General features: G+C 41.6%; 1 protein-coding gene and 2 non-coding genes across 3 annotated transcripts in view; 2 read left to right on the forward strand and 1 right to left on the reverse strand.

Annotated features, from left to right (window-relative positions):
* Positions 1-26,619, reverse strand: part of ARFGEF3 (ARFGEF family member 3) — a 171,985-nt gene that overhangs the window by 124,131 nt on the left and 21,235 nt on the right. Inside the window, exons 3-4 of the mRNA XM_056125974.1 lie at positions 8,618-8,699; positions 5,872-6,003 (exon numbers count right to left, since the gene is read on the reverse strand). Of these exons, the coding sequence (XP_055981949.1) occupies positions 5,872-6,003; positions 8,618-8,699 (214 nt within the window). The remainder of the gene's footprint in view (positions 1-5,871; positions 6,004-8,617; positions 8,700-26,619) is intronic.
* TRNAL-CAG (transfer RNA leucine (anticodon CAG)) lies at positions 6,236-6,318 on the forward strand. Its single transcript has one exon. It is a non-coding gene; the product is annotated as a tRNA-Leu (tRNA).
* Positions 7,388-7,519, forward strand: LOC130034875 (small nucleolar RNA SNORA84). The gene has a single exon (XR_008794189.1). It is a non-coding gene; the product is annotated as a small nucleolar RNA SNORA84 (small nucleolar RNA).

Here is a 26,619-nt window from a genome sequence, read left to right on the forward strand (position 1 = left end):
TCAAGGAGATTCCAGCAAAAGTGTCCCTCTTTCCTAAGCCTCTTCCCTAATCCTGTTCAGCCAGAATGTGACTGTGCTGGCTGTAAATGGGGAGCCCACTCACAAGTCCTTCAGGATAGCCTTAGAAGTCAAGGTTCAATCTCAGGCTAAATTACAGTTCAAATAATGGCCTTGCCATTTCACTAGCGATGATCTTAGGATAAATGTATTTATCAGAGTGTCCGATGCATAATTCATAGTAAATAATTAGCTCATCATTTCTCCTTTGAAAATGTAAAGCGCTCACCAATATTTATACTCAGTATCTAAAGAGGTACATAACAATAAGACATCCAATAACCATAGTTATCATATGCTTTCTCAGCATCCAGGATTGAATTTTTATGTATTGATCAAGCCTGTCTTCCCTCCCAAAATTGCTCACAGTTCTGACATGCTCAGAGGCAGAGAGCCAGATATAATTCCCCTTAGACTTTGAAGACTCAGCCAGCTGTATCAGTTTATAGCTCCATTAAAGGTTATCCATCATAAAGAAGGCTTGGAAAAGTCCTAATTGCTACAGCCAGAGAAGTCACTAGTGACGTACCGAGCTCCTGCTTCTGCAAAAGGCAGTGATGGAAATGGCATACACATGGGAAAATGTTACCCAAGCACACCATTATGTAACCTAAATATTAAGGAGTTCACTATTAGCTACTAAACCCTTTCAAAGGCAATCTATTTTTTGCTTATTTTGCTTATTTTTGCTTATTTTTGACACTTTATTTGTCCAAACTATAACATTTTTATTTAGATTCCACAGCCCTTTCAATGACTCCAAGTTGTATTTTCTTTCCCTCCTATCAGAGAGTAAAATCATGCAGAATAGTTCTTTGACTAAATGGTCTAAACACTTTCCCATTTAATTTGTCAGAAAGATTATTGATTTTTTTAGCCCTCCAACTGGAAGTCCACAGCCCTTTCTAAAAAAGAATACCACCACCTGAATCTTGGACTTCATTATTAGCTAGTTTCTCTTCAATCTTGGGAAAATCTTTAAAAGGAGAAACCATATTATTTTCTCTCCAGGAATTTAATACAAATGCTTCACACTCTTGAGAGTGTGACAAGGTTCAATTTCTCATGTTTATAAACACTGGCAGATAGCAAAACGTGAATAAAATGCATGATACAGCTCTGTCAAAGACCTAGCATCAGTTATAAAAATGTTCTACACTGTGATTAGATAGACATGCATAAAACATACATGATGCAGTTGATCTCACCTGAATGCTCAAGGCAAGATTTGAAATTGTCTATTAGATTTCATTTTAAAGATTTTCTATAAAAGTCATTTAAACCATTACCAAAAATATTTATAATATAGCATGATGGGAGGATTTTTATAAGACATATTTACTTGAGATAAGTTGGCTCAGAAATAAGTTATGAGAAACACTGAGAATAAATAAACACACCCTTCATAGGTAATAGAAATGTAGACTTTAAGAATAGTACAATATTTTTGGGGGGCTGGAGTGGCAGCACAATGGGTAGGGCGTTTGCCTTGCACAAGGTCGACCCAGCCAACCCGAGTTCGATTCTTCTGCCCCTCTCAGAGAGCCCGGCAAGCTGCCGAGAGAACCCCATCTCCACGGCAAAGCCTGGCAAGCTACCCATGACGTATTCGATATGCCAAACACAGTAACAAGTCTTACAATGTTATTGGGCCCACTCGAGCAAATCAATGAACAACAGGAGGACAGGGACAGTGACAATATTTTTTCAATTTCTTTATCTAGGACAATCGGTGTCCAAAGCATTTTCATGTGACAGTGATGTAAGCAAATAAAAATAAATTTAAGAGTTTTTGCCAGTTTGTGTTGTAATGCCAGGGGAGGGGCCTTAATCCAGGCCCTCGTACCCCCAAGGTATATGCTCTGCCACTGGATCACATACCAGGCTCTAAAAGTTCCTCTCTGGGTCACTATGACTATTAAGAAAATATCAAGATAAGAGGGACACCCATTTGAAGATGACCAAAGTTGGAACAGAAATTCTTCATGCTAAGAAAAATGGCATAAAATGTATAATTTATTTTCAGTAGACCTATTATAATGTATAATCCTTAATATATTATACATAATATATTATAATGCACTGAATTGTTGAGTGCAGGCTGATTATATCAGTGACAAAAACATGATCCTAGGTCAGTGGGTAAATCTAGTATTTATTATTATAGTAAGACTTTTGACCACTCAGATTGCAAGAAATGTAATATCCTCTGCCTTTCTATTCATATTCTCTTTATGAAAGTTTTCAACGTCCTTACTTTGGATCTACTCACCCATTTGAAACTATATTCTTTTGAAACCAGAAATACTATAATCTGGACACCTTTATACTAAAACAAACTAGCTACTTATTTGGGGTCTTCCACGTAGTGCTAAGGCGGAACCCAGAGAACAATCCTGACAATATTCAGCCAACGTGGCCGGTTCCAGTGATGTGGCACTGCTTTTGCAGTGGTATTGGTGGTCACCCGGCACGCCCCAATGTGCTCACAGGGACATGAGTGCCGGGATTAAATTTTAAGTGCTTGTGCAAGAAAGTTGCACCTTTGACCTGTGATTTAGGTTTCTGCTCCCTGCCCCCCTCCCCCCTCCAACACATCGTTCAAACCTCAGAAATAAGTCACAGCACACTAATTTCTGGGCTATCCGAGTCACACAGCCTTTTCAGAAGTTTTCTTCAACACTTAAAGCATCACCTCTATCATTTCTAGTTAGTTCATTCAATTTTTAGTCAATGGGATACCAAACGTTTCCCTATAATAAAAGTATGCTACAAATAAATTAGCTTAAGGCATGGCTTGATGTGAATTAAAATCATTTCCTCCCAGTTCCCGCGTTTAGTTTAAGTTTCATACCATGTAGCAGTTTGGAGCAATTCCCAATTTGGGGTGTGGGGGGTTACACCCCTGTGGTGCTCAGGGCTTACTTCTGGCTCTACACTCAGTAATTACTCCTGGTGGTGCTCAGGGAATCATATGAGATGCAAAGGATCAAACCCCAGTTAGACCTGTGCAAGACAAGTGCCCTCCCCACTGTACTATCTCTCCGCCTCACAACTTTCTCCTTTTAGCATCATGAAACTCTAAATTTTAAAGAACAGCAAGTCAGATTCTGACTTCTCAGATACTGCTCACGCATACTATGGTAACTGCTGGTGTCTTTACCAAATGTGTTAAAACGGGTGCTCAATGGTTTTCAGGATTTTAACATGTGTCAATGACTTTCCTTAGCAGGGCTAGCAGAAGGCACTGTGGGCTGGTCATAGAAAACAAATCTAAGTTTTCAAAGCAGGTGTTACTCTTGACATAACTATTAAACATCTTGCTTTTTTGCTTCTCTAAAGTTTGCAAAAAATTAAAGAGTAATTTCTCATTTTAATTTTAATGCAAGATCCCATGTTTCATAAAGATCTGGATTCTCAGAGAATGATAGGAATCTGTGAAGTATGTCTCTTAGTATGACACCCAACTCTCCAGTATATAGAGACCTGAGAGTTGAAGAGAGATTCAAGAGATTACGTTTAGAAGTCACAAAAGCAATTACACTCTCTGTAACACTCTTGTCAATTGATAAGAAACTGAAAAGCCCAATTTTTATTTAAAAAGAGCATACACACACACTTATCTAAGAGTGTGCATGTGCGCACGCACACACACACACACACACACATACCCTTATCTTTAACTTCCTGTATTTTCTGTAACACAAAGATCCGGTTTTCCTATAAAAAAATAAAAACACCCACAAAATGAGCCCTAGTTTAATTAGTAATATACTAAGTTCCTCCCCACATGGGGAGTTTTTCTTTCTACTTTCCAATAAACTTTTCTATTTCTAAAAAAGCAAAACAAAAGCAATTAGCATGGCAACCAGCCTTGCCTCTGCAGGGGCAGCACGCAGTCAGAAGAAAAATGAGTCTAGAGGTAGTTATTTTTTGGTTTCTATGCATACATATTTATCAAATTTATGTGAAAGGCTGATAGTGGGATGCAATTTGATGGAAATAGTATGGAAAGCCTTTCTATAAAACATAGAAATGAAGCCAGGGAGATAGAGCAAAGGAACTCAGCGCATTCTCTGCCTGAGGTGTTCCTAATTCAGTCCCCAGTAGCTCATACTCCCCCAGCACTGCCAAGAAATACCCCAAACAAAGACCGAAGAAAGAAATACCATACAATACAGAGCTATAACTCCCATTTATCTGAAGAAATATGAGAATACTAATTCAAAAGGATACCCATATACACCAGGGAGGGTGTGGTGTCATGGAATTAAATGCATGGGAAACCATTAACAGTAGTGTAAATCACAGAACCCCAATCAATTTTTAAAAGTTAAAAAGATATCCATATGCTTCTATGTGTTCCCCATATTCTCATAGTAGCATGATTCACTACAGCCAAAAACTGGAATCAACCAAACACTGATGACTGGATAAAGAAGTTTTGATATATATATATACACCCAATGTATACTCTGTCATTAAAAAAAACCGAAATCATGCCATTTGGGACAAACTGGATGGAACTTGAGGTTATTATGCTAAGGAAATGTCAGGAAGTAAAAACAAACTATCAGATTGTTATATATATATATAATATAAATAACAGAAGCAAACAAAGATGTGGAAAAAACTATGGTGGCCACAGGATAGAAAGAGGATGGTGAGAGGAAAGGGCAGAGAGGATTATTTGGTGATGAGTGGGCATTAAAAATTTGATGGCTGGTGTGATGAGTCATAAACACATATAGAAGTGTTTTTATAATTTTGTAGTAATACACGTTGTAGAGTAATAACTCAATTAAAATGGGGGCAACTTTAACAAACTTTTAAATGGAGGCCAAAGGAAAAGGGAAACAATAAATACATTCTAACATCAAATAGGGTTAAAGAGGATTGAGATCTATCTGTCAGCTAGCTGGGCGATTCTCAATGTCTGCTTTGTGGAAGGATATTTCTGGACTCACCCACACAGATTGTGAGTCAGCAGCAGCAGGTTGTAGTGGCAGGAGTAGGAGAAGAGTAGTACAGTATAGAATTCATATGACGCACCTGCTCTTTGCCAGAAACTGTGCTTGAAGCATATTGAACCATATGAAATGAGATGAGAATCTTTTCGACAATGTTAATCTGGTAGGTGCAACCTACCATTTTTTCTACATGAAGGACTCAAGACACAGAGTGGCTAAGGGCTATTTGTGTTCAAGGACATCCTGCTAGTAAGGATTCAAATAAGGATTCAAACCCAGATAGGCTGACTTCAGCACACTCTCAGTCACCCCACAAAATTACCTCCCAATAGGGTCTGGGAGGAGAGTTAAGGGGTAGTGGTTATTGCAATGTGGATGATAAAGTTCATATAATTTGAGGTGGTGAGAAAGATGTGACTCTGATATGGCTCCCAAGGATAGCCTTCCCTCCCTTAAAATGACTATTCTAAAACCTCAGTATTGTGAAAGAGTCATTATGTCTTCTCTCTTTTTTTTTTAAACAAAAACAGGTAGTCAATCCTCCCAGAATAGCTAGACCTACCCACAGATGTTTCCTTAAAGGCAATACATCCGTTTCCTAATAGTATTTGATATGCCAGATCAGGTCAAAAATTCAGATTTATTGAAAGTGTACCTTTTTACTTATTTATCATTTCTGTTTAGTATTCAAGGTAATTCTGGGGAACAATCCTCCAGAAGTATGCTCAAATCACCAAATCCAAAAGGAAGGGAAAGCTGGCAGGGGCATAATGGATTGTGATGATAACTAGGAGGGCAGGTGCATGCCAGTCCCAATGACATCACTCAGTGGCGTCAAACCAACCTTCATCACTTCCACCTGCAGGTCCTCATTGAGGGATGGCGTCACTTTCACAGCATTCAGGATTTGATTGAGCAGCTGCTTTTCATCGGAGTCGGTTTCCATGGATACAAACCTCTCTTCTGCCAGAAGCTTCTGTAAAGAGGCACAAGGCAGCCATCAGAGATAGGTTTTCCCTTGCTGGTATCTTAGTAGTTTCTGAGGAGAATGTTCTTACTAGGAGGCAGAAGCCTAGCATAGACCATTAGGAAAGAACCATGTGGCCATGTGCCAATAGAAAGAAAAACAAGTTCAACTTTTGGTAAACCATTTTGGATATAGATTTCCTCCCCTTCTCCCCATTAGATAACCCGTACTAACTGCATAAGTCAGGATGGCTGAGCGGTCTAAGGCGCTGTGTTCAGGTCGCAGTCTCCCCTGGAGGCGTGGGTTCGAATCCCACTCCTGACAGTTTATTAGGGGCTGGAGCGATAGCACAGCGGTAGGGCGTTTGCCTTGCATGCAGCCAACATGGCCGACCCGAGTTCGATTCCTCTGCCCCTCTCGGAGAGCCCAGCAAGCTACCGAGAGTATCTCACCTGCATGGCAGATCCTGCCAAGCTACCCATGACATATTCGATATGCTAAACACAGTAACAACAAGTCTCATGATGGAGACGTTACTGGGCCGGCTCAAGCAAATCGATGAACAATGGGAGGACTGTGACCGTAAACTGCATAAGTTACACATGAGCATGGAAGCTGTGTAGGTTATCTGGGTGGTAGGGATGGAAGAAAATATGCCAGATCAGGCCAAAATTTTAGATTTTTTTTGTAGTGCCCAGAGGAATCTATTTCCTCACAGAAGTCTCACACATAGCCCTTGTGATCCCTGAGCATAGAGTCAAGAGTAAGATCTGAGCACTACTGGGTGTGGCCAAAAGGAAAAAAAAAACAGAAGAAACTACCTTGAGTATAGCTAGGCACAGCTTCCAAGCACTCAAAGCCAGGAATAGCCCCTGGTTACTAGGTGTGAACCCCAAACTAAATAATAATAATAATAATAATAATAATGGAACTATAATGCTAAGGAAAAAGGAAATGTAAGAGATAGGTCAAAAAAAACAAAACACATCCCCCACCCCCTACCCCCAACACCACCACCACCAAGCTGAGCTCTCTTTCTTCTCTATAGTTGGCTCTACCATTATCTTCAAGGACAAAAGAGTTTTTATAAAATTATTGATGGCGTTTTAAATGACTACTGCTATATTACATATTGAGTCATGCATTATAGAATTCTAAGGCACTGGGGAAAAGAGTCGTAATTTTCTCACCCGAACATATTAACTCTTAAAGGCTAATAGCATCTCCTCCGAAGTTAAAGAGGTGCTGATGAAATAGTACAGACCAATGGGAAAACACAACTGACAGATGCCACCAATAATGGTTAGGCAAAATAAGCCCCCACAGGCTGTGACTCTGCAGTAAAGGTCACTTAGAAATGGAAACACTTCAAAAGTCTAAGTATGTCTACAGTGCCCTGTGGTTTCTGGATGCTGTTGTTCATGCACAGCTCTCCAGTGGATAGAAGGGGCCAGAGTGATTCTGTGATTTATGCATATTACTGTTCTTCCTTGGCAGTCTCCATAGCCCATTCACTGAGACATGGCGGTAATCTATATACTCACGTTACTGGACAGTACTCTGTCAGTCTAAGTTTTTGGTTTTTGTTTTGGCTGCACCCGTTGGTACTCAGGCCTTACTCCTGGCTGGCTGCTCAGGGATCACCCTTGAGCTATCATATGCTTTGCCAGGAATCAAACCTGGCCCATCACATGCAAAACAAACTCCCTGCCCTCTGTACTCTCCAGTCCCCTGTAACTATTTCTTAGAGTAATAAATTTTATTTCTCTTGCAGGAAAAAAAAAGTCTAAGTATGTCTACAGTTATCACCTTTGTGCTGTTGGAAGTAGACTTAATGTGGAGTAAGAAACAAATAAGAAAATGCTTAGGGAAGGAAGTTTGTTCAGGGAATATGGCATTCTTTATAACACCAAATTTCTTTTTTCTTTCCAGCCTAACTCCAGAAAGAAAACATTAATTTGTTTATCTCCCTAACTGTAGAACATAAATGTTCTATAGGTTTACCGCAATTATCATCCCATAAAACCAGAAATATTTTGAGGTATCAAGACCTTTAAGTTGTGGTGCTGGATAAATAGTACAGCAGGCAGGGTGCTTGTCTTGCACACAGCCAACTCACAGTTCGATCTCAGGTACCCCAGATGGTTCCCCCAGCCCCATCAGGAGTGATCCCAGGGGGCCAAGCCAGGAGTAAGCCCTAAGTACAGCTATATGTGACCCCCCCAAAAAAAAAACAAAACAAAAAAGCAAACAAACCTTTAAATTGTATATAATATGATTCTTAAATTATAAAAGTTATAAAATATTTACGTTAGTCTATCTTCTGGAATTCCAAACTCTTCTAAAAGCCGAACATCGCCAGAAAAAAAAAATTGTCACTTCTGTATAGACTAGCTGCATTCCCTGGAGTGAGTGCTAGGTGACAAAGTGTCAACACGAGAACATGGTGCACAGAGAAATGCTTGTAAAGACAAGAAAACTCTGTTCTTCATGGTTATTACCTAGTTAAATCAATTTTCAGTCCAGGTCTTTAAACAGTATTTAAAGTGTTCACTATTTGCTCCTCAATCCCAACATAGCCTGTTCATTTCTGCCACCCGATTGCACTCAGCGAGAGGTGTACCTGTATTCCTGCCAAGGCATGTTGGGCCAGCTTCACGTTCTTGGATTCCAAAGCCAACTGGAGAGGCAGCAGGCATTTCTCCCTGGCAAACACAAAAATAAGGACAGCATGTGAGCCCAGCAAAGCTGGCAGTTAGTGAAATAAGCCTTATGTACACAGACCCTCCAACCAACACCAATCATGAAACTGCACATGGGCTTAAAAAACACACACACACACCAAAACATGCAAGGCAGAAATAATAGCCTATGAGCAGCTTGCCTGCTTAGTATGGGTACAGGAGAAACAAGGACTCTCAAACACGTGCTCTGCTGCATTAGTTATCATACGGCAGGATCCTCAGACATGTCTTCATCATTCCTAAGTTAATATCTTGTACCCAGGATAAGATCAATAAGTTGTGCTGGAGAGACAATTGCAGAAAGTTCTAGAGTAGATTCCTATGCCTTGCTCATACATCTCCCTGACCTTGACAGTTACCATTATTACCTTTATTATTCTATTATTCTGCCTCATGGATTAAAAACTGAAATCCTATTTACTATTTAATTTCTCCCCTAGCTCAAAGCAGCCAGCAGATAATCTGTTATAATTTTTAAAAGTGCTTTTCAGTCTCCATCTGGTAGGTCAGAATCTAAACTTTGTGACAGTTTCTGAATAAACACACCTCCAAGAAAGAAATACAATGAACCAGCAACAGCTTTGACCAATGAGAAGTACTTGGTGTCATGGGACAGATTAAACAAATATATGGGGACAAGAGTGATAATACAGTGGGTAGGGAGCTTGCCTTGCCAGGAAGACGTGGGTTTGATCCCTGGCATCCCATATGGTCCCCTAGCACCACCAGCAGTGATATCTGAGTGCAGAACCAGGTAAAACCCCTGAACATCACCAGTTGTGGTCCCCAAACAAAACAAAACAAAATACCAATATATATTGAGACTTACTTGGTTATATTCAAGTAATTTTTTAAGGACATTGGAAGATGGTAAGAACATGCCAAAAATGCTACAAAGAGAAACAGATCTTTTTGTCAGAAGCATTTACTCTAAATTATTCAGCAGGAGAGTAAGATCATTATTTCCCTCCTTTGACATAACAAATACAATGTGATTTAACTGTACCAGGTTCCTCTGATGCCTGCTTAAAGCAGAGAAGTCCCTTTCTCATCTCTCTTATAGTTCCAGCACTAACAGAGAGTTTCACTGGCTTTCTGGAGTGTGCAAGCCACAAGGGAAAATTACTGATTTGGATAAATCAGGGCCACTATTGTTGAATACAATGCGACAGAAAGTCAATTATAGCTCTGACTTCTTCCTGTGTGCCTTGCAGTTTTGCTACATTAACATGAACTCACCCTATGTGCAGGTCCCTGACAGATGAAGGGAGCATCACAGACACTCCCTAACACCAACCACAGAGGCAAACACAGACTCTATCAGGAGAACATTCACTATTTCAACCTTCTCCTCTCTCCCCTCACCCACCCACTATCACAATACCCACTTTTCTATGACAATTCATTACACTGCAGTCATTTTTCACTAGAGACAACTTTTGACAGATGGATAAATTACCCAACTGTCTTACTTCCAGTTGGGTGGCTATAATTTTGTCGCTATATTGTTATTATCAGCTTGTCACAGTTAGAAGGAAAACACGACTGTGTAGTCAATTAAAGCAGGAATAGCTGACTTGTCCCATTTTGTTTATTTTATTTAATTATAACCAATTTATAAGCATGGAAAAAATTAATTGGTAGGGTGTGAGTGTGAGTTGAATGGGAAGTGTGAATAATGGGCAGATGGACTATTAACAGGAGACCCAGAAAACTTCATTTGTAGACCCTAGAAACAAATTCCTTCAGGCTTTATTCTCTGTGAAACAATGTGAGTAAGAAGTGTGATTCAAAACTCATATAATCTCTGAGCCCTAAACAGAAAAGGCTCTGCTAAGTAGCTCTGTGCTGAAAACGCACAACTATTACATCTTGCTCATCAAGGGCATCAAACAGGAGTGAGTGCCATCTTACATAAAACAAACCTTCCTGAAGATGCTGAGCCTGCCAACCCTTTGGAAAGAGCCAACAAACTGGTCCACAAACAAGTGCTTTCCCACCTCATTCTGCTATCGACAGTATTCGTCCTAGAAACCCTCACTCCAGCCAGGATCACCAGGCGGGGAACAGAAACATGGAACGGGTTCAGCACAAACTGCATATCTATCTAGTGGAAAGAGCATGAACTGTGAAAGGATCAAGATTTGGATGGTAACTCAAACTATTTAAGACAGAAAATGTCAGAAAAAGAGGCTATCAATAAAACTAAAAGACTCCCAATGAAATGGGAGGAAATAACTGCTCCTCATACATCTGACAAGGGGTACCTGTCCAAGAAGTGCAGAAAAGAAAGCAAAAAAAAATTCCATTAAAAATGTGTAAAGGACGTGTGCTAGGTGAAAAGGAAGCTCAGATAGAGAAGAGAGCACCAAATAAAGGGTGTTGTGAGACCCTCCCAGGGTGGGAAAAGCATGCTAAAAGTAGTCTATAGACCAAACATGATTGTCACTCAAGGCCTCTCTTGCAAAACACAGTACCCAAAAGAAGAAAGAGAGAACAAGGGGGAATGCCCTGACACAGAGGCAGGGTGGGATGGGGGGGGATGGGGGGTGGGAAGGATGCTGGGACCCGTGGTGGTGGAGGATGGGCACTGGTGGAGGGATGGGTACTTGATCATTGTATAACTGAAACCCAAGCACAAAAATTTATAAGTCTATACCTGTACCTCATGGTGTTTCACTAATAAAAAATATTTTTTAAATAAAAAAATAAACACAAAAAATGTGCAAAGGAGAGCAATATACATATCTCCAAAGACAACGTGCAGATGGCCAACCCAAATGGAAAAAAGTACTTATTAATCCTTGTTAAGAAGATGAAAATTAAAACTTCGATGAGAAGTTACTTCACAAATCTAAGAATGGCTTAGGTCATAAAAATCAGAAACAGTAAGTTCTGGGGGAAAAGTAATCATCATGTACTGTTGGTAGGAATGTAAGCTGGCTCAGCCTCTATGAAAAACAGTATGAAAATTTCTAAAATTACTTTTTAAAAAATAGACTTAGCATGTGAATTAGCATTTCTACTCACAGGTAGCTATCCAGATAACTTTTTTATCCAGATAATTTTTTAAAAATTCAAAAAAGGTACACACTTTCCTATGTTTATTGAACTTCTATTTATAATAGACAAGATAAGGAAATAACCCACATATCTCATGATGAATGATTGATAAGCTAAAAATATGATATGCACACAAGTGGAATACTGCTCAACTACAAAAAAAAATGAAACTTTTTCTCTTGTGACAACATGAATAGAACCTTAGAGGGTCATGCTAAGCTAAATAAGTCAAGAAGAGAACAACAAGTACTGGATTTCATTCATATAGTGTAGCATAAAGAAACAAAGCAAAGGAACAAACAGAACATAACTAACCAAACTCTTGGATGCTAATCATGGAACTGAGGTTACAGAAGAAGACAGCGGATGAGTTATGAGCAAAGGGTGGAAAATATTCAGTAGAGTCGAGGTGGAAGGGTACTGGTACTTTGGTGGCAGGTATGGTGTGGTAACATAATTTGAAGATGTATGAACGTGTATTTCTTGAGTAGTGTGTAAACCAATGTTACTTCAATAATAAGTTCTTTAAAAGCGTGCCGTTTCAATCAACATACTTCATTTTGCTAGATCTTAGCTCCCAGATCCTTTAAAGGGGTTTCTGAAGACAAATCCTGCAGGGCTGTAGAAGGGAATACTGACATTTTTCAGGAGGTTCTAAATTTTTCCCATAAAAAGACTGAGAATAACAAATATTCTAGGCTTAGATGATCATATACGGTCTCTGTCCTAATTGGTCAATGCTGCCACAGTACAAAAATGGTCACAGACAATATGGAAATTGATGAGCTAACAAAGCTTTAGTTTCAAAATGAGACAACAGAACAGATTCGGCTGTATAGTTTGCCCAGCCCTGATATAGACAAAAGCCCAGCAAATATCATGGTTTTCAGCACAGAATGAGTATAGCTGATCATGTTAAGAGTATCCAGAAAGGTTTTTCACAGGATCTGGGTTAACTCTCTTGGAGAATCTCAGCAAAACCAATTATAGCATCAAAATCTCTCAGGGAATGTTTTGAGGAAGCAGTTTGATATTTCATGGGCACTCCATCCACCTGTCATACATTCAACCAACATGTGAGTGCCTAGGATGTACAAGGCATCATGATGGGTGCTTGAGAAGATATGGCAAGGAACAAGACATCACTGATACTGACTTTCTTTATTCACGGGATGAAAGAGGGGGAAAAGTTAGCAAAGATAAAAGCTGTCATATTTTTATTTGGTCTACCTGTCTTGACAAGTTTAAAATTGCCATTCTTCCCCTTATTTTGGTTTCTGTTTTCTGTTTTGTTTTGTTTATGGTTTCTGGGCACTGCTCTGGTCTTATTTCTGACTCTGCTCAGGGATCACTTCTGGTGGGGCTCAGAGACCCATAAGTAGTATTGAGGACCAAAGCTAGGTTGGGTTACTTGCACAGTAAGCAACCAACCGATTACATAATCTCTCTGGTCCCTCTTCCCATTGTTCACAAAACGGGGTACAGAAAGACTTCATTGCCTGCTGGAAATCAGTTGATGTCTGCTGAACACAATTCTAGCTCAAATCCATCTGACCTTCATGACCAAGTCCCCTCCTTAGGTTTCAAAAGAGATCAGAATTAAAATGGAATAGATATTTTTCTTATTCTTTAAAAGAAATTATCAATACAAAAACACTGAAAAAGACTCTCTAGAAGAGTGCACAAATCATTTCCAGGATCATACCTAAACTTTATATGGATTCCAACTTGAAAGTAACCGACCTTGACATCCCACAGCTATCGCCATGTAAACTCATCTGCCCAGCTTTACAGACTCATGACTAATCTTGGAAGGGAGTGATAACTAAGATTGATAAATTCACAGGTACACTGGACTTATGGCTGAAAACTCTGAGGAGCACTCTGGAATGGGTTAGGCTAAAGTCCCCACCTTCCCAAAGTCCCAGAAACTGTACTCACACCCCACAACTGCCACCATGTCAATGGCCCAACTCCACTGCGCTATGGCTAATCTTTGCAGAGATGCCAAACAGTTGAAAATTTCAGGCACACCAATTTTCAGTGTGAAAACTCTGGGGTCTTCTGAGGATAGAGGTAGGGAGTCTACCCCTCCCCCCACTCCCTCTTTCCTATACTTCTGAAACCCCTGAAGCCACAGACATATCCCACAGCTAGTGCCATATAAACTCATTAGCCCAGTTCAACAGATCTCAACTGTGACACCTTCAAATTCCACAATATTAACATCCCAGTAGGTGCACACCAGATTAGATGGGAAAGTAACATAGTAGTCACCTAAGCTCAATAAACAATAATAGTAACACAGAAGACTCAACTAGCCTTGGTAAACCCTCAAAGACTTAATGACCCTATATTAAGATAAAATAATTTTTACAAATTTTCTTTTACTGAAGTATTTTTTTATAATTTCACTAGCATTTTGTTGTAACAAGAAATATAAATTCTTTCTAAGGGGGCCGGCTTGGAGAATGTGGCAACTGAGAACAATGGTGGAAGGAAGGACAAACTGGTGGTGATAGTGGTATTGAAACATTAAATGCCTGTAACAACCACATTATGAACAACTTTGAAAACCACAGTCTTTAATTAAAGGGAGAAAAAAAGAATTATTGGCCTTCCTTTGGGCAGAGAACCTCACCTATTACGACAGAAATGTCACTGTCTCTGAATTTAATGTCAGTGTTTCCTCTGGATTTAAGGTTTATCTGCTTGGACCCTGATGTGATATTACACTAAATTCTGGAGCAGGGAGGTAATTTGTGTGTGTGTGTGTGCGCGCGCGCATGTGCACTTATGTGTGTGTGGAGAGGGAGGGGAGGGAGAGGGAGGGGGAAAGTGCTATAGTATAGGGGCAATAATTAATTCTCCTTAGCTGCAAGGTCTTTCAACCCCTTGACCCCACTAGTCCCCTAACTAAATGTTGCAAAGCTCAGATGTTCAAAGGAAATTAACACATGCAGAAATTAACGAAGCTTTTGGGGCATAACCCATTTCACTGTGATAGCATGAAAACCTTGCTGCATTAAATTTTTATGATATTTTTAATAAAAGAGAGTAACAGGCCTCCTAATTGGGGCTCAGAATGAAATTTGTAATGAGATGCAATGCGACACACACGGTCCCCTTTGCATATACTATGTGGGAATAAATTACTCTTTTGATCTTTCTAGCTCTGCCTTATTGGGAACAGGGCATTCTAAAAGCCAGTGTACAATTACAATAAGTGAATGATTTTAATGCACAAGCATGTGCAAATTCACACATGCCTAATTAAATAATGACAGCATCCCCCAGTTCCATGTCCTGACATGCCATTATCTCTAGACAAGTAATTAGCAGAGTTGCAAACACATGAGGAAGCCCTCATCCCGTGATACCATTCCTCGTTGTGTCAAGGCAAAGGCCTATTTCCTTAACTACTTTGTCATGGTTCATAGACCAGTTTTATGGGGTTGGAAGACAGTAACTGACAAGGAAAAATTAAAATAGATGCATAGGGGAAAAGCGAGGATTCACCAAAATGCACAAGTCAAAATGCTGAGCACGAATGTGAGCTCCCCCCAAAATTTTAATGCTAAGCTGATTCCTCTTGGATATAGCAAGTAAGGGACACCTTAGAACTTTTAGGAGGATACCTTTACTTAAATTTACACCCACCAATTCCAAGTTCTATGATCAATAACTGTCTGGATTCCTTTGCATAATTACTCTGGCACTGGCTGAAAATTGATGGTTTATAAATGCAAAGTATCAGGCTTATATTTATATGTACAAAATATCAAGTTCATATTTAGTGTTCTATTTAATCATAATTGGAAGATAGATATTAATGGTCACCAAAACAAAAAGAGATTAGTTTTTCTATCTAGGGCATCATGTTTGTAAAAGATAGATATGTTTTAAATTTGGCCTGTCTACCTTCATAATCCATGTTCTCAGGCCTCTGGCACAATACTTAACTTATGTACAATTTTTGTACATCAGATGCTTTAAAAGTAGTACATCTGAGGGGTCTGGAGCTAAAGTACAGTGGGTAGGGTATTTGCCTTGCATGCACGCTGACCTGGGTTCGATTCCCAGCATCCCATATGGTTGTCACCTGAGCACTGCCAAGAGTAATTCCTGAATGCATGAGCATGAAGTAACCCCTGTTCATCGCCAGGTGTGACCAAAGAAAAACAACCAAAAAAAAAATCATAAATAAATAAAAGTAGTACATCTGAAAACAAATTTGCACCAAGTTCAAACAATAGGGCGAGACACCAAACAGGTCCTGAAAATTACCTGAAATTGAGCAGTTTTGTAGAAGAGTTATGAGAAGTATAGGCAGTTTGGATAAATGAGTAAAATCTCAGTTTAAACCCAGAACATATTTCTGGGTTCAAATTACAGTTTTTACCCCTTGTTGTGGTACTCTTATACTATTTTGCATGTCTATGAAAAATGATATGCTAATAATCTGTATTAATTTTGGGGTGGGGGGAGGGAGGGCATTAAGCTTTTGCCAGAGCCAATTCCAACAAATTGTTTTCGGACTTGATTGTCTTTGTAGTTCAGTTAGGATGTTTCAATTTCATTTCTATTTTACTGAAATTATCTTTATTCAGTAGACATTTTTTATTTTTGTGCCTCACAGAGAAAAATTAGATTTCTTCTTTAGAAAGTATGTTAGGCCCGTGGGGATAGAACTGTGAAGGATATAAAATTTATATTTATGAAACAGAATATCCCTTTTCTCCTGCAGGCTTTCAAGCTTTCTGAGCAAGCCTACTACAATTATTATGAAATTGCCGTATTATAGAAGGCAAAACAGCAACAATATTATATAATTCAATCTCTTAAAAAGAAGCCCCACTAATGTGACTATGTATATATTGCACCTCAAGATGTAAACTTTGGTTTTCTACCCCTTTATTATGAATGACATATGTGAGTATAAAAAAGACCCAAACAGCAGCAAAGAATATAGAGCAATAAAAATTAAGAAGCATCAAAATATCTAAGAAACTTCACATTCCATGTTGATAAGGGCTATTTCAGGATAGTGACCAGGAGTTCTTTTATTCTTTACATACTTTATATTTGAATCTTTATAGAAAAACACTCTAATATATTTGTATCATCTGAAGAAAACAGTTTTCAAAGGCACAAAAATGACCACCATAGCATTTCTCATACACTAAACCTAGTTGGGACCTGTACGCTGAATCAATGGCATAACATGACTACTTATAAGCATTAGACTGAGAGTCTATCCTCAGAGCTACCTACATGAGACCACTGCTGCCCTACAGTTCTGTGTCTTGGCTTTCCTGGTGCTGCAACAGAGTGTGTTTGGGCACTGCAGCCTTGTCTGTGAACACTACAACTCGAGTTGTACAAGCAACACAACCAGGTGTGCAACCCCCAATGAATATATGCATGTGAGAACGCTGGAGAGCACTAGCCAAGTGTGGGAGCACTACAACTAGTGTGCCGTTTCTGATGAACACTACAACTACAACATGTGAGCTCCACACCAGCATGTGTGTGTCCTCTGCAACAGGTGTCACGACAACAACAACAAATCAGCAGCAACGGGAAAGAGAAACAGCAACAAAACTATGCAGGGTGATGTGTAATTAGCCTGAATGAAGTAATCAATTCCATAAATATAAAGAGATATATTTTATGTGCCTATATGCACATACATAAAATCTCCATACCACACACCTTAGACAGATACAATTTAACGTGTCAAGTCTTCTCAATCTGAAGGAAAGACCCTGATGATTCTTCACATTTCAGAGTTACCCCTCTGTCATCTATTAAAAGCTCTGCAGTTCTTTCTCCATAGGCATCAAAAAAATCACTCGCAGCTGTCAATGTATAGAATATAGAGATAACTCTTCATAAGCAATTCAGCTTGGCAGGAAGCATCAGACAGACAACAATGATGTAAATTTTTATTTTCCCATAAACAGCAACTTCTGCCCCCGCCATCAACTGGCATTTCCACAACTGAATTTCCCAACAGATTCTGCTCTGCCAGCACTTTTTAAAAATAAGTCTTGGATAAAAGCCAAAAGGAGGCTGGTGTGCTCCTTTTCAGCCTCTGCTTTAAACCTATTACAGATTCTCTTTACTTTCCCAGTGCAGAGTAAAGGAGGACGATCAACAGCCACCTGCCACACCACAGCCTGAGGTGGTGCATGAGTTGACGTGGGAACTGTGGGTGGGTTTTAACAGCGAGGTTTGTGTTTGCCCACTACAGAAACCCTTGTAGTAACCCTTGTAAGCTGCCTTAGAAGCCAAGCACTGCAGGGAGTTGTATTTACAACATAACATTTGCAACAGGTTGCTGAAACTTGGTCTATTTTATAAGTTAATTTTATAAGTATTTTATAACATGAAGGTCATGAAGGAAAACTACTGAACGTAAAACAAATATGCCCAGCATCTCAGTTATGTGCATTCAGTAAATAAAACAAAACAAAGGGGAAGGCAAAACAAGGTTAGCCTTATGCAAGGCAAGCATCTTCACCTTGCCTTGAGATGTACATGGGTGAAGATGCTTGCCTTGCATAAGGCTAACCTGGGTCTGGCTCTTGGCATTACATTTGATCTACAGTGCGTACCAGCAGGAGTGATTCCCAAGCACAGAGCCAGGAGTAAGCCTTGAGCACCACAGAAGAAGAAGAAGAAGGAAGAAGAAGGAGAAGGAGGAGGAGGGGGAGGGGGAGGGGGAGGAGGAGGAGGAGGAGGAGGAAGGAGGAGGAGGAGGAGAAAGGAGGGAGGAGGAGGAAGGAGGGAGGAGGAGGAAGGAGGGAGGAGGAGGAGGAAGGAGGGAGGAGGAGGAGGAAGGAGGGAGGAGGAGGAGGAAGGAGGAGGAGGAGGAGGAGGAGGAGGAGGAGGAGGAGGAGGAGGAGGAGGAGGAGGAGGAGAAGGAGAAGGAGAAGGAGAAGGAGAAGGAGAAGAAGAAGAAGAAGAAGAAGAAGAAGAAGAAGAAGAAGAAGAAGAAGAAGAAGAAGAAGAAGAAGAAGAAGAAGACAATGACAGTTGTTGCCTGATTTGCTACTGAAATGATTATGATTACAGACCAAAACTCAATGAAGCAAAAGCAGTAAAAACTGCCTGACCACAAACTCTGGCCAGGTCATGCATGACCCCAGGATTCTCAGCTAGGAGTTCTAGCACATGCCACTGTGTAAGCACACTGCATCTTACTCACACCCCTTCCATCAAAGCGCATGCAACACAGTCAGCTATAAGCACGAAGGTACACCCGAGGATCCCCCAAACTGGTAAAACAAGCTAAGATCCTGAAGGTCCATATTCATGGCAGGCCACTGTCCACATGGAAGCAGGAGAGCTCTGTCAACGAGCTGGACAAATATATCCAGCATTGTAAATAATCCCATTAGTATTGACTGCTGTGATTATTATTGGCAAAATCCCAGGAATGGTATCTCTCGCTGTATAAGGGTTAAAAAAAATGGAGCTCTCCCCACACCTCTCTCTTGTGATTGGTAGAAGCCAACCCTGAATTGCAGAAAAGAGAATAAATGACTCAGCCACCTGAATACTCTCTGAGCAGTGAAGATGTCTTGTTACCAGGGTGACTCGACATGTTTTTGGCATCAGTGTTTTTCCCAGAGCGTCAGAAGGCAGCGAAGTTCTCTCTGTGCCAGTCTGCAGGGTGTGAATTGGCTTAGCAGGGTCAACATAACCAGAAACTCTGCTGCTCTAGGTCAAACTGGGTCTAACCAATTCTCCTACTCAAGCCTCTGGGCTTCCCACCACTCCACCTCGCCTCATAGCCATGCAGATGGCTGTCTCTTCTCCCAGCAGATCCATGCCTGGGAGCCCACGGCCACACCAGAGAGTGGGCTAGCAGTGGGCAGACTCTGCGGGAGATGACAGGCTCAAAATAAAGGCAGATTCTGGTACCTGGGAAGACTTTGTGCAATGATTCCCCTTAAAATCCTTTGACTCTGGTCAGCCAAGACAGAACCATTATAACACTCTACGCAGTCTCGTGTGCCCAGCCAGGATCATTGATCACTGGGGAACAAAGGAAATACGTCTACCCAATTATAGATTGTAAAGGCAAATACATGAGTGAAGTCAGTATCTGGGGCCAAAGTGATAGTACAATGGGTAGGGCATTTGCCTTGCACACGGCCAACCCGGGTTCGATCCCCTGGCATCCCATATGGTCCCTTGAGCACCTCCAGGAGTGATTCCTGAGTGCAGAGCCAGGAGTAACCCCTGAGCATTGCTGAGTGTGACCCAAAAAGCAAATAAATAAATAAATAAATAAGTTGGCAGTATCTGGCAGGCTTCTGTTCTGTGGTGCAAGACCATCACACAAGCCTCTGTGGCTCTAAGGTTAGTGTCGTAAAATCTAACTGGGGAATCTTCATTCACAGCAGGAAAAAGGCTATCGTATGCACTTGTGCATTTTTGTGTGTGTGGTTGGGCGGGAGGGTGGGGTGGTGGGGAAAGGAACCTGGCAGCCCCACTCCTCTGCCCCTATACCATGTGAATGCCACAGATGTCTCAGCTCTCTTCTTACTGTTTTGAGAGAATCACCAAGCCCTTAATTTACAACTTTATCTCTCTATCCTGTGGAACAGAAAGCAACATAGATTGGCTAGAAAACACACTTGGGAGAGGCTCATAATGCTGCCAACTGTGACCTTATTCTTTGGGCTTTGCTCCATCACCTAGACCTTGAGGGCCATGGGTCTTGGGGACCATCTGGCCCTCTCAGGCCAGATGCTCTGGGCTACTAGTGACAGCCAATCCCCTCCCTAAGAAATAAACTCAGAGGTGGGCTAGCTGTGGACAGAGGGGCACCATTGCGGTCGTGTGTCAGTTTCTCTCTGTCTTTCTGCTCAGCTGCCCTCCGTGTGGCAGCAACACCCCGTCCAGCTCCCCACGAAGCTGCTGAAGAACTGTTGATGCCAAGCATGTCAGAGAGAAGCAGTTTCAGAGGAAAGAAAAACTTCATCTTACTACATCTTAATCGCTTTCCATCCAGGTGGGTGGGATGCAGAGTGAGCCTACAGCCACACAGAAAGTGGGCCGGCAGTGGGCAGCCTCCGCCAGAGACAGGGGCTCAAAATAAAGGCAGATTTTGGTACCTGGGAAGACTTTGTGCAGTAATTCCTCTTCAGGAACCACTCCCTTATAACCTCTTGTCTCTGATCAGCCAAGACAGAACCACAAAAACACTCCTGTACTGAAAAACATCTCGGACCCAAGGTTGGGCAGTTCTAGACTGTAGAGACTGCTCAGGGGAGCCCCGCTGCACCCCTACTCACTTCTCCATCACCTTACTAAATAACTGCCCCCATCCCCCCACCCCCGCCCAATGTTCTCCATCACTTTCTCTACATGTGATAGATATTTGGTTTATGCTCCTCAATGGCACATGATCACCTTCTCCTCATGAATATGTATGAGTTTCCTGACCAACCACTAGAATATGCATCAGCTGTTATACCACACTAGCTCTGCAAGGGTGTAAATCCGGTCCCTCAGTTCCTCCCTTTGATGCTGCTTCTTCAGCTTGTGCTGGTTAGACAATCTTCCCAATTTAAGTTGTCTTCTTGCCACGAAAAGCCCCTTTTTATCATTCAGTTTTCCTGTGCTGTTTAGGATGATCTACTCTGGTTATATTTGGGATGGGGTGTTGTACATGAGATAGGTCAGTCGTTTTCAACATTTTTTCATCTGCATCTGAGTAAAAATAGGAGAAATATTTCATGAACCACTAAGGAAGAAATAACTACTTTATGTATCATTAGAAATTTATAGAACAATATCAGTATTTATAAAGATACTTTGACAGAATCCAGAAGTACCATGTATTAAAAGGGAGTAACTTTTTCATGAGTCAGCAGTTGAAAACCACTTAGGATGAGGTGTGTACTAGAGCCCTTGTATTGCATGTGCGAGACCTTAAGTTCAATTCCCCATTCTGCATGGTTCCCTGTGTATTGCAGGTAGTGAGCCCTAAGCAGCACCAAACCAGGAGTATCTTCTGAGCATTAGTGGGTGTGGCCCCAAAACAAGGAAATGAAAGAACAAAGGAAGATCACTGGGATAAGCAACCAATGGTTTGTCCAGAAGAAAATAATAGAAAGACCTGAGAATTCACAAGTGACAAAAACTTACAGCCTAAACGAAGAAATCCGCTGCAAGTCTTCTCTGTTCAAAAGCAAACCAAAATGTTCTGTGTAGGCAGGGCTGTGTGTAGAACTACTGGCAATGTGGTGTATGAAATTTATTTCACGGACTTGCAAAACTGCTACACAGGAGTTTTCCAGAATCTGCTTGCTCAGTGGATTTGTATAAAATTCCCAAGGACCAATTTAGCCTCTGCATACTCTCAGGGATCAGAAATATTGTGGCTTAACCCCAGATTCTTATTTGCTCCATGACTTCCCCAATGTTGCTCTTTCTAAAAAAAAGCAGGTTGTGAACTTAAAGAGAAAAACAGAAAACCGTCCTATTTCTGGGCAGCAAACACCCCAACTCTATGAAGCTATTTTTATTTTGTTGTTGTTGTTTGGCTTGGTTTTGGGCCACACCTGGCAGTGCTCGGGTCCTGGCTCTGGACTCAGGGATCACTGCTGTTGGGTTCAGGTGTGATGGAGTTCTAGGTACTGAACCCTACTCACTGTACTATGGTTCTGACCCCCATGAAGCCATGTTCTGATGGAGCTGAGATTTCACATGAGCCTTCCTGTACTTTCTCCCAAGTAGCTGGCTTATCAGTTGTTTCTTAAGAGTCTACACTGCAGGGTTCCTGTAGAACTATTTACAGCATCAAGAATGGGAGATGTATGTGGCGGTGACCAAGTTACACTTCCACAGACCTGTGAGGCAGGAGAAAGTGGTCACCTCCCTTCCAAGAATAGAAAGATTGTGCTGGAACCTGACATTGGGACAACACAACTATTGGTTGGACAATGTCCCTGATTGGGTAAGAGGAAAGAAGTCTAGTGACATTGAAGAAGAAATGAGAGTCCAGAAGGCACCACTATTCTCATCCTCAATCTCTTAGATGGTTACCACAGAACTAATAAAGAATATCCACCATCATCTGAAAAGGTGATGAAAATTCCCTCTTGGCACATTCTCCACCATCACCTGCATCTAACCTGAGACATGCACTCTCAGCTCTATCCCCTCTGGAGAAGCTGGTTTTGTCTCTTGAATAAATCTCTCTCCTATTTCTCCTATATCCTCTCTACTCTCTCTTCTCCACTTGCCCCCGCCCCTCCCCCCACCACATTACTCTAAATAAAATTACCTAACTTCAACAAAAGAAAAATAAAATTTTGTCTCGTTTTAAAGCACCTAATTATAGAGACCGGATTTTCTCTTTTTGAAAAAGAAAAGTATAGGGTTTACTCCTGGCTCTGTGCTCAAGGATAACTCCTGGCAGGGTTCAGGGAACTACATGGGACGTGGAGATCAAACTCAGTTGGCAGTGAGCACGGCAAGAGCTCTGCCTGCTACAATCTCTCTCCTGCCCCCTGATAACTGCATTTTAAAGGCAAATAATTATAACAAGTGGACCAGAGAAGCAGAGCTGAGGATCCAGCTCTTTCTTAGTCCTCAAATTACTAAAAATGCTTAAGGTATTTGCTATCTATTTACACACACACACACACACACACACACAAACACACACACACATATACACACACACAGAGAGAGAGAGAGAGAGAGAGAGAGAGAGAGAGAGAGAGAGCACTCATCATTTTTTGAAAGTAGTAGCTTTTCATTAAAAACATTAATAAAAGAATTTGTCTACTTGGTTTGGGACTTCCAAGAAATACTTCAATAGGGAACAAATATAGTCAACTCAACAATTTTATCAGCACTTTAGCATTTTTTAGGTTAAAGTTTAAGGTAAATAATCTCAATAAATCAGAGTGGGGCTACTGTGCTTTTATTTTGTTAGGGATGAGCAGGTTTAAAGAGTACATAGCTGTGACAATATTAATTTAATGTACTTAAACCTAGGCAAAAAGATTCTGCACATAACTATTACTTGACACTTATAGCTTGGAGTCAAATATGTGTTATGTCCTTTCCAGGATATAAAACTGTTCTTTTTTAAAAATCTAACTTGACTTTAAAAGAGTCTAAATCCCAGATTTGGTCTCAACATTCACCATTCATAAGAAACAGACCTGTTCCATCCATACAAACTAAATATAACTAAACAAATGCATAAAATCCAAGGTGAGGTTAGACATTTTTTTAAAAATTCAACTAATATTATTTGAGCAAAAAAGCATATTAAACCCATCTTGATTTGTAATATTTTAAATTGTGACATTGAGGCACTGTGGCTGACGAACCATATAATAACTTGGGTTTAATTTCTTGTATTCACTCAGGCAAGCAGCTTTTTTACACAAAAAAACTGTAGAGTGAAAAAATTTCAATTCTAGTGTTCCAGACTAAAAAAAAAAGTAGGAGTGGGGCAGGAGAGATGGGACAGTGTGTGAGGCACTTGCCTTGCCTGACCAGAACTCAATCCCTGCCACCCCAGATGTTCCCCTGAACCCACCAGTAGTGTCCCTTGACAGCACTGGCAGATGTAAGTCCTGAGCACTGCCTGATATGCCACTTCCCCTCAAAAAAAATTCAGAATGTCTTTCATATTTATATCTAATGCATAGTACATTTTAATAAAACTTGACTTTTTAATTTTTTAATAGCACTGTAGCGCTATTGTTCCTGTTGCTCATCAATTTCCTTGAGCGAGCCCAGTAACATCTCCATTGTGAGACTTGATACTGTGTTTGACATATCAAATACGTCAGGGGTAGCTTGCCAGGCTTTGGCATGTGGGCGAGATACTCTCAGTAGCTTGCCGGGCTCCCGGAGAGAGGTGGAGGAATTGAACCTGGGTCCTCCAGGTTGGCCCTGTGCAAGGCAAACGCCCTACCCACTGTGCTATTGCTCCAGCCCCTGTGCTACTTATACATACAATGTAAACTTTTTACAGCTCTTTGGGATTCTCAATACATCTGGGGTGTTTAAAAGGACTGGGGCCCAGTTGCAGTTATTACTGGGCAACTGGGCCATGAGGCTCAATGGTAGGGCCCAAGGATATGGAATGGTTCAGCCCTGTAGAACACAAGTGCACCCTAGCAGTACTCAGGGGGCCCCCAGGACTATACCTGGCAGTGCTGAGCGGGGGAGGGGGGCATGTGGTGTTGAGGATTGAACCCTGAATGCAGAGGACCCACAGGAAGGAAATCCGGTCAGAAGGGGTTATGGTTGGGAAAAGATAGAAATCTCTGAACTGAAGCTGCCCTCCTGCTGGGATGCTAGGGAGATGGGAAGAAAAGTCAGAGGCAGAGCAAGTGACCTTTCTCTGCCAGAGTTCACCTCCCAGGGGCGGGTCTCTTTTGTACCTACTCCTCAGCCCATGACTAAAAGGTAAAGGTAAAGGCCCTCCCGTTGATCGTCGATTTGCTCGAGCGGGCCCAGTAACGTCTCCATTGGAGACTTTGTTGTTACTGTGTCTGGCATATCGAATACTCTCGGTAGCTTGCCGGGCTCTCCGAGAGGGGCGGAGGAATCGAACTCGGGTCGGCCATGTTGGCCGCGTGCAAGGCAGACGCCCTACCCGCTGTGCTATCCAGCCCATGACTAGCTGGGGGAATCAGAGGTGCCTCTCCACCTCAGGGTGTCTGTCTCCAGCCTGGAGGACTAGCTGGGGCATCAGAACCAGCACTTGTACTACCTGTTGTCCCTCTGGGGAAGGCTGCAGGTTGCCTGCTGGGCTCTGACTTCTAGGACACATACTCCCCTCACCCCAGAGCCCTCCCTTCCCCAGGCTCTGGGAAACACAAAGGTTCAGCCTTTGAAAGTGAGCTACAAGGCAATCATCCTGAACAAATATTTATAGAGGCGCCCAGCAGATTGGCAGCCTGGGCTCACACACCTTAAACACACAATTGTTTCCTTTCTTAGTCAAATAACTTATTGCCTTTCAATGGTGCCTCTAAATTCGCAATCTGGGTAGCCATCAAGTGCTGCCTTCCCTTAACTTTCAGCAAATGCCCTGTTACTGGCCTTGTCTTCCTCATCCAAATTGATCTTCAGGCAGAAGGTAGACTTGCTCACCCCTGCGGGGTGGGAGGGAACAGGGATGGGACAGGGGGTGGGGTGGGGGGGATGGGAGTGGAGAGACACTGGGATAATGGCAGAGGGAAGTGGACAATCTAGTGGGCGGTGAGGTGTAAGGTACTGGAATGGGTTACACATGAAACCTTACAACTAACAGAATTGTAAACCACACTATGTATACAGCAACCTACCTGCTTGCGTGATAGTACAGCCGGTAGAGCATTTGCTTTGCATGAGGCCAACCTGGTGGGCCCAGGTTTGATTCCTCCGCCCCTCTCGGAGAGCCTAGCAAGCTAACCGAGAGTATCTCGCCCACACAGCAAAGCTTGGCAAACTACCCGTGATGTACCCAATATGCCAAACACAGTAACAAGAAGTCTCACAATGGAGACGTTACTGGGCCAGCTCGAGAAATCGATGAACAATGGGAGGACAGTGACAGTGACATAGCAACCTACCCCACCTTTCAGCCCTCAGCTGGATTGTCTGTCTACTCCCCTCGGCCTCCTCTCCCCCACTCGCCCCACGCACAGCTGGACCCAGTTTCCCCTGGCTCCGCCTCTTCTCTGGTCTCTGAAGCAGGCATACAGAATTCCTCTGTGCAGGATTTCTCTCCCCGTAAACACAGAACAATAAAATGGGGCTCATAAAACAGAATGAGCAATGG

The sequence above is a fragment of the Sorex fumeus genome, unplaced genomic scaffold (genome assembly GCF_029834395.1).
Source record: "Sorex fumeus unplaced genomic scaffold, SorFum_2.1 ptg000061l, whole genome shotgun sequence".
Lineage (NCBI taxonomy): Eukaryota > Metazoa > Chordata > Mammalia > Eulipotyphla > Soricidae > Sorex > Sorex fumeus.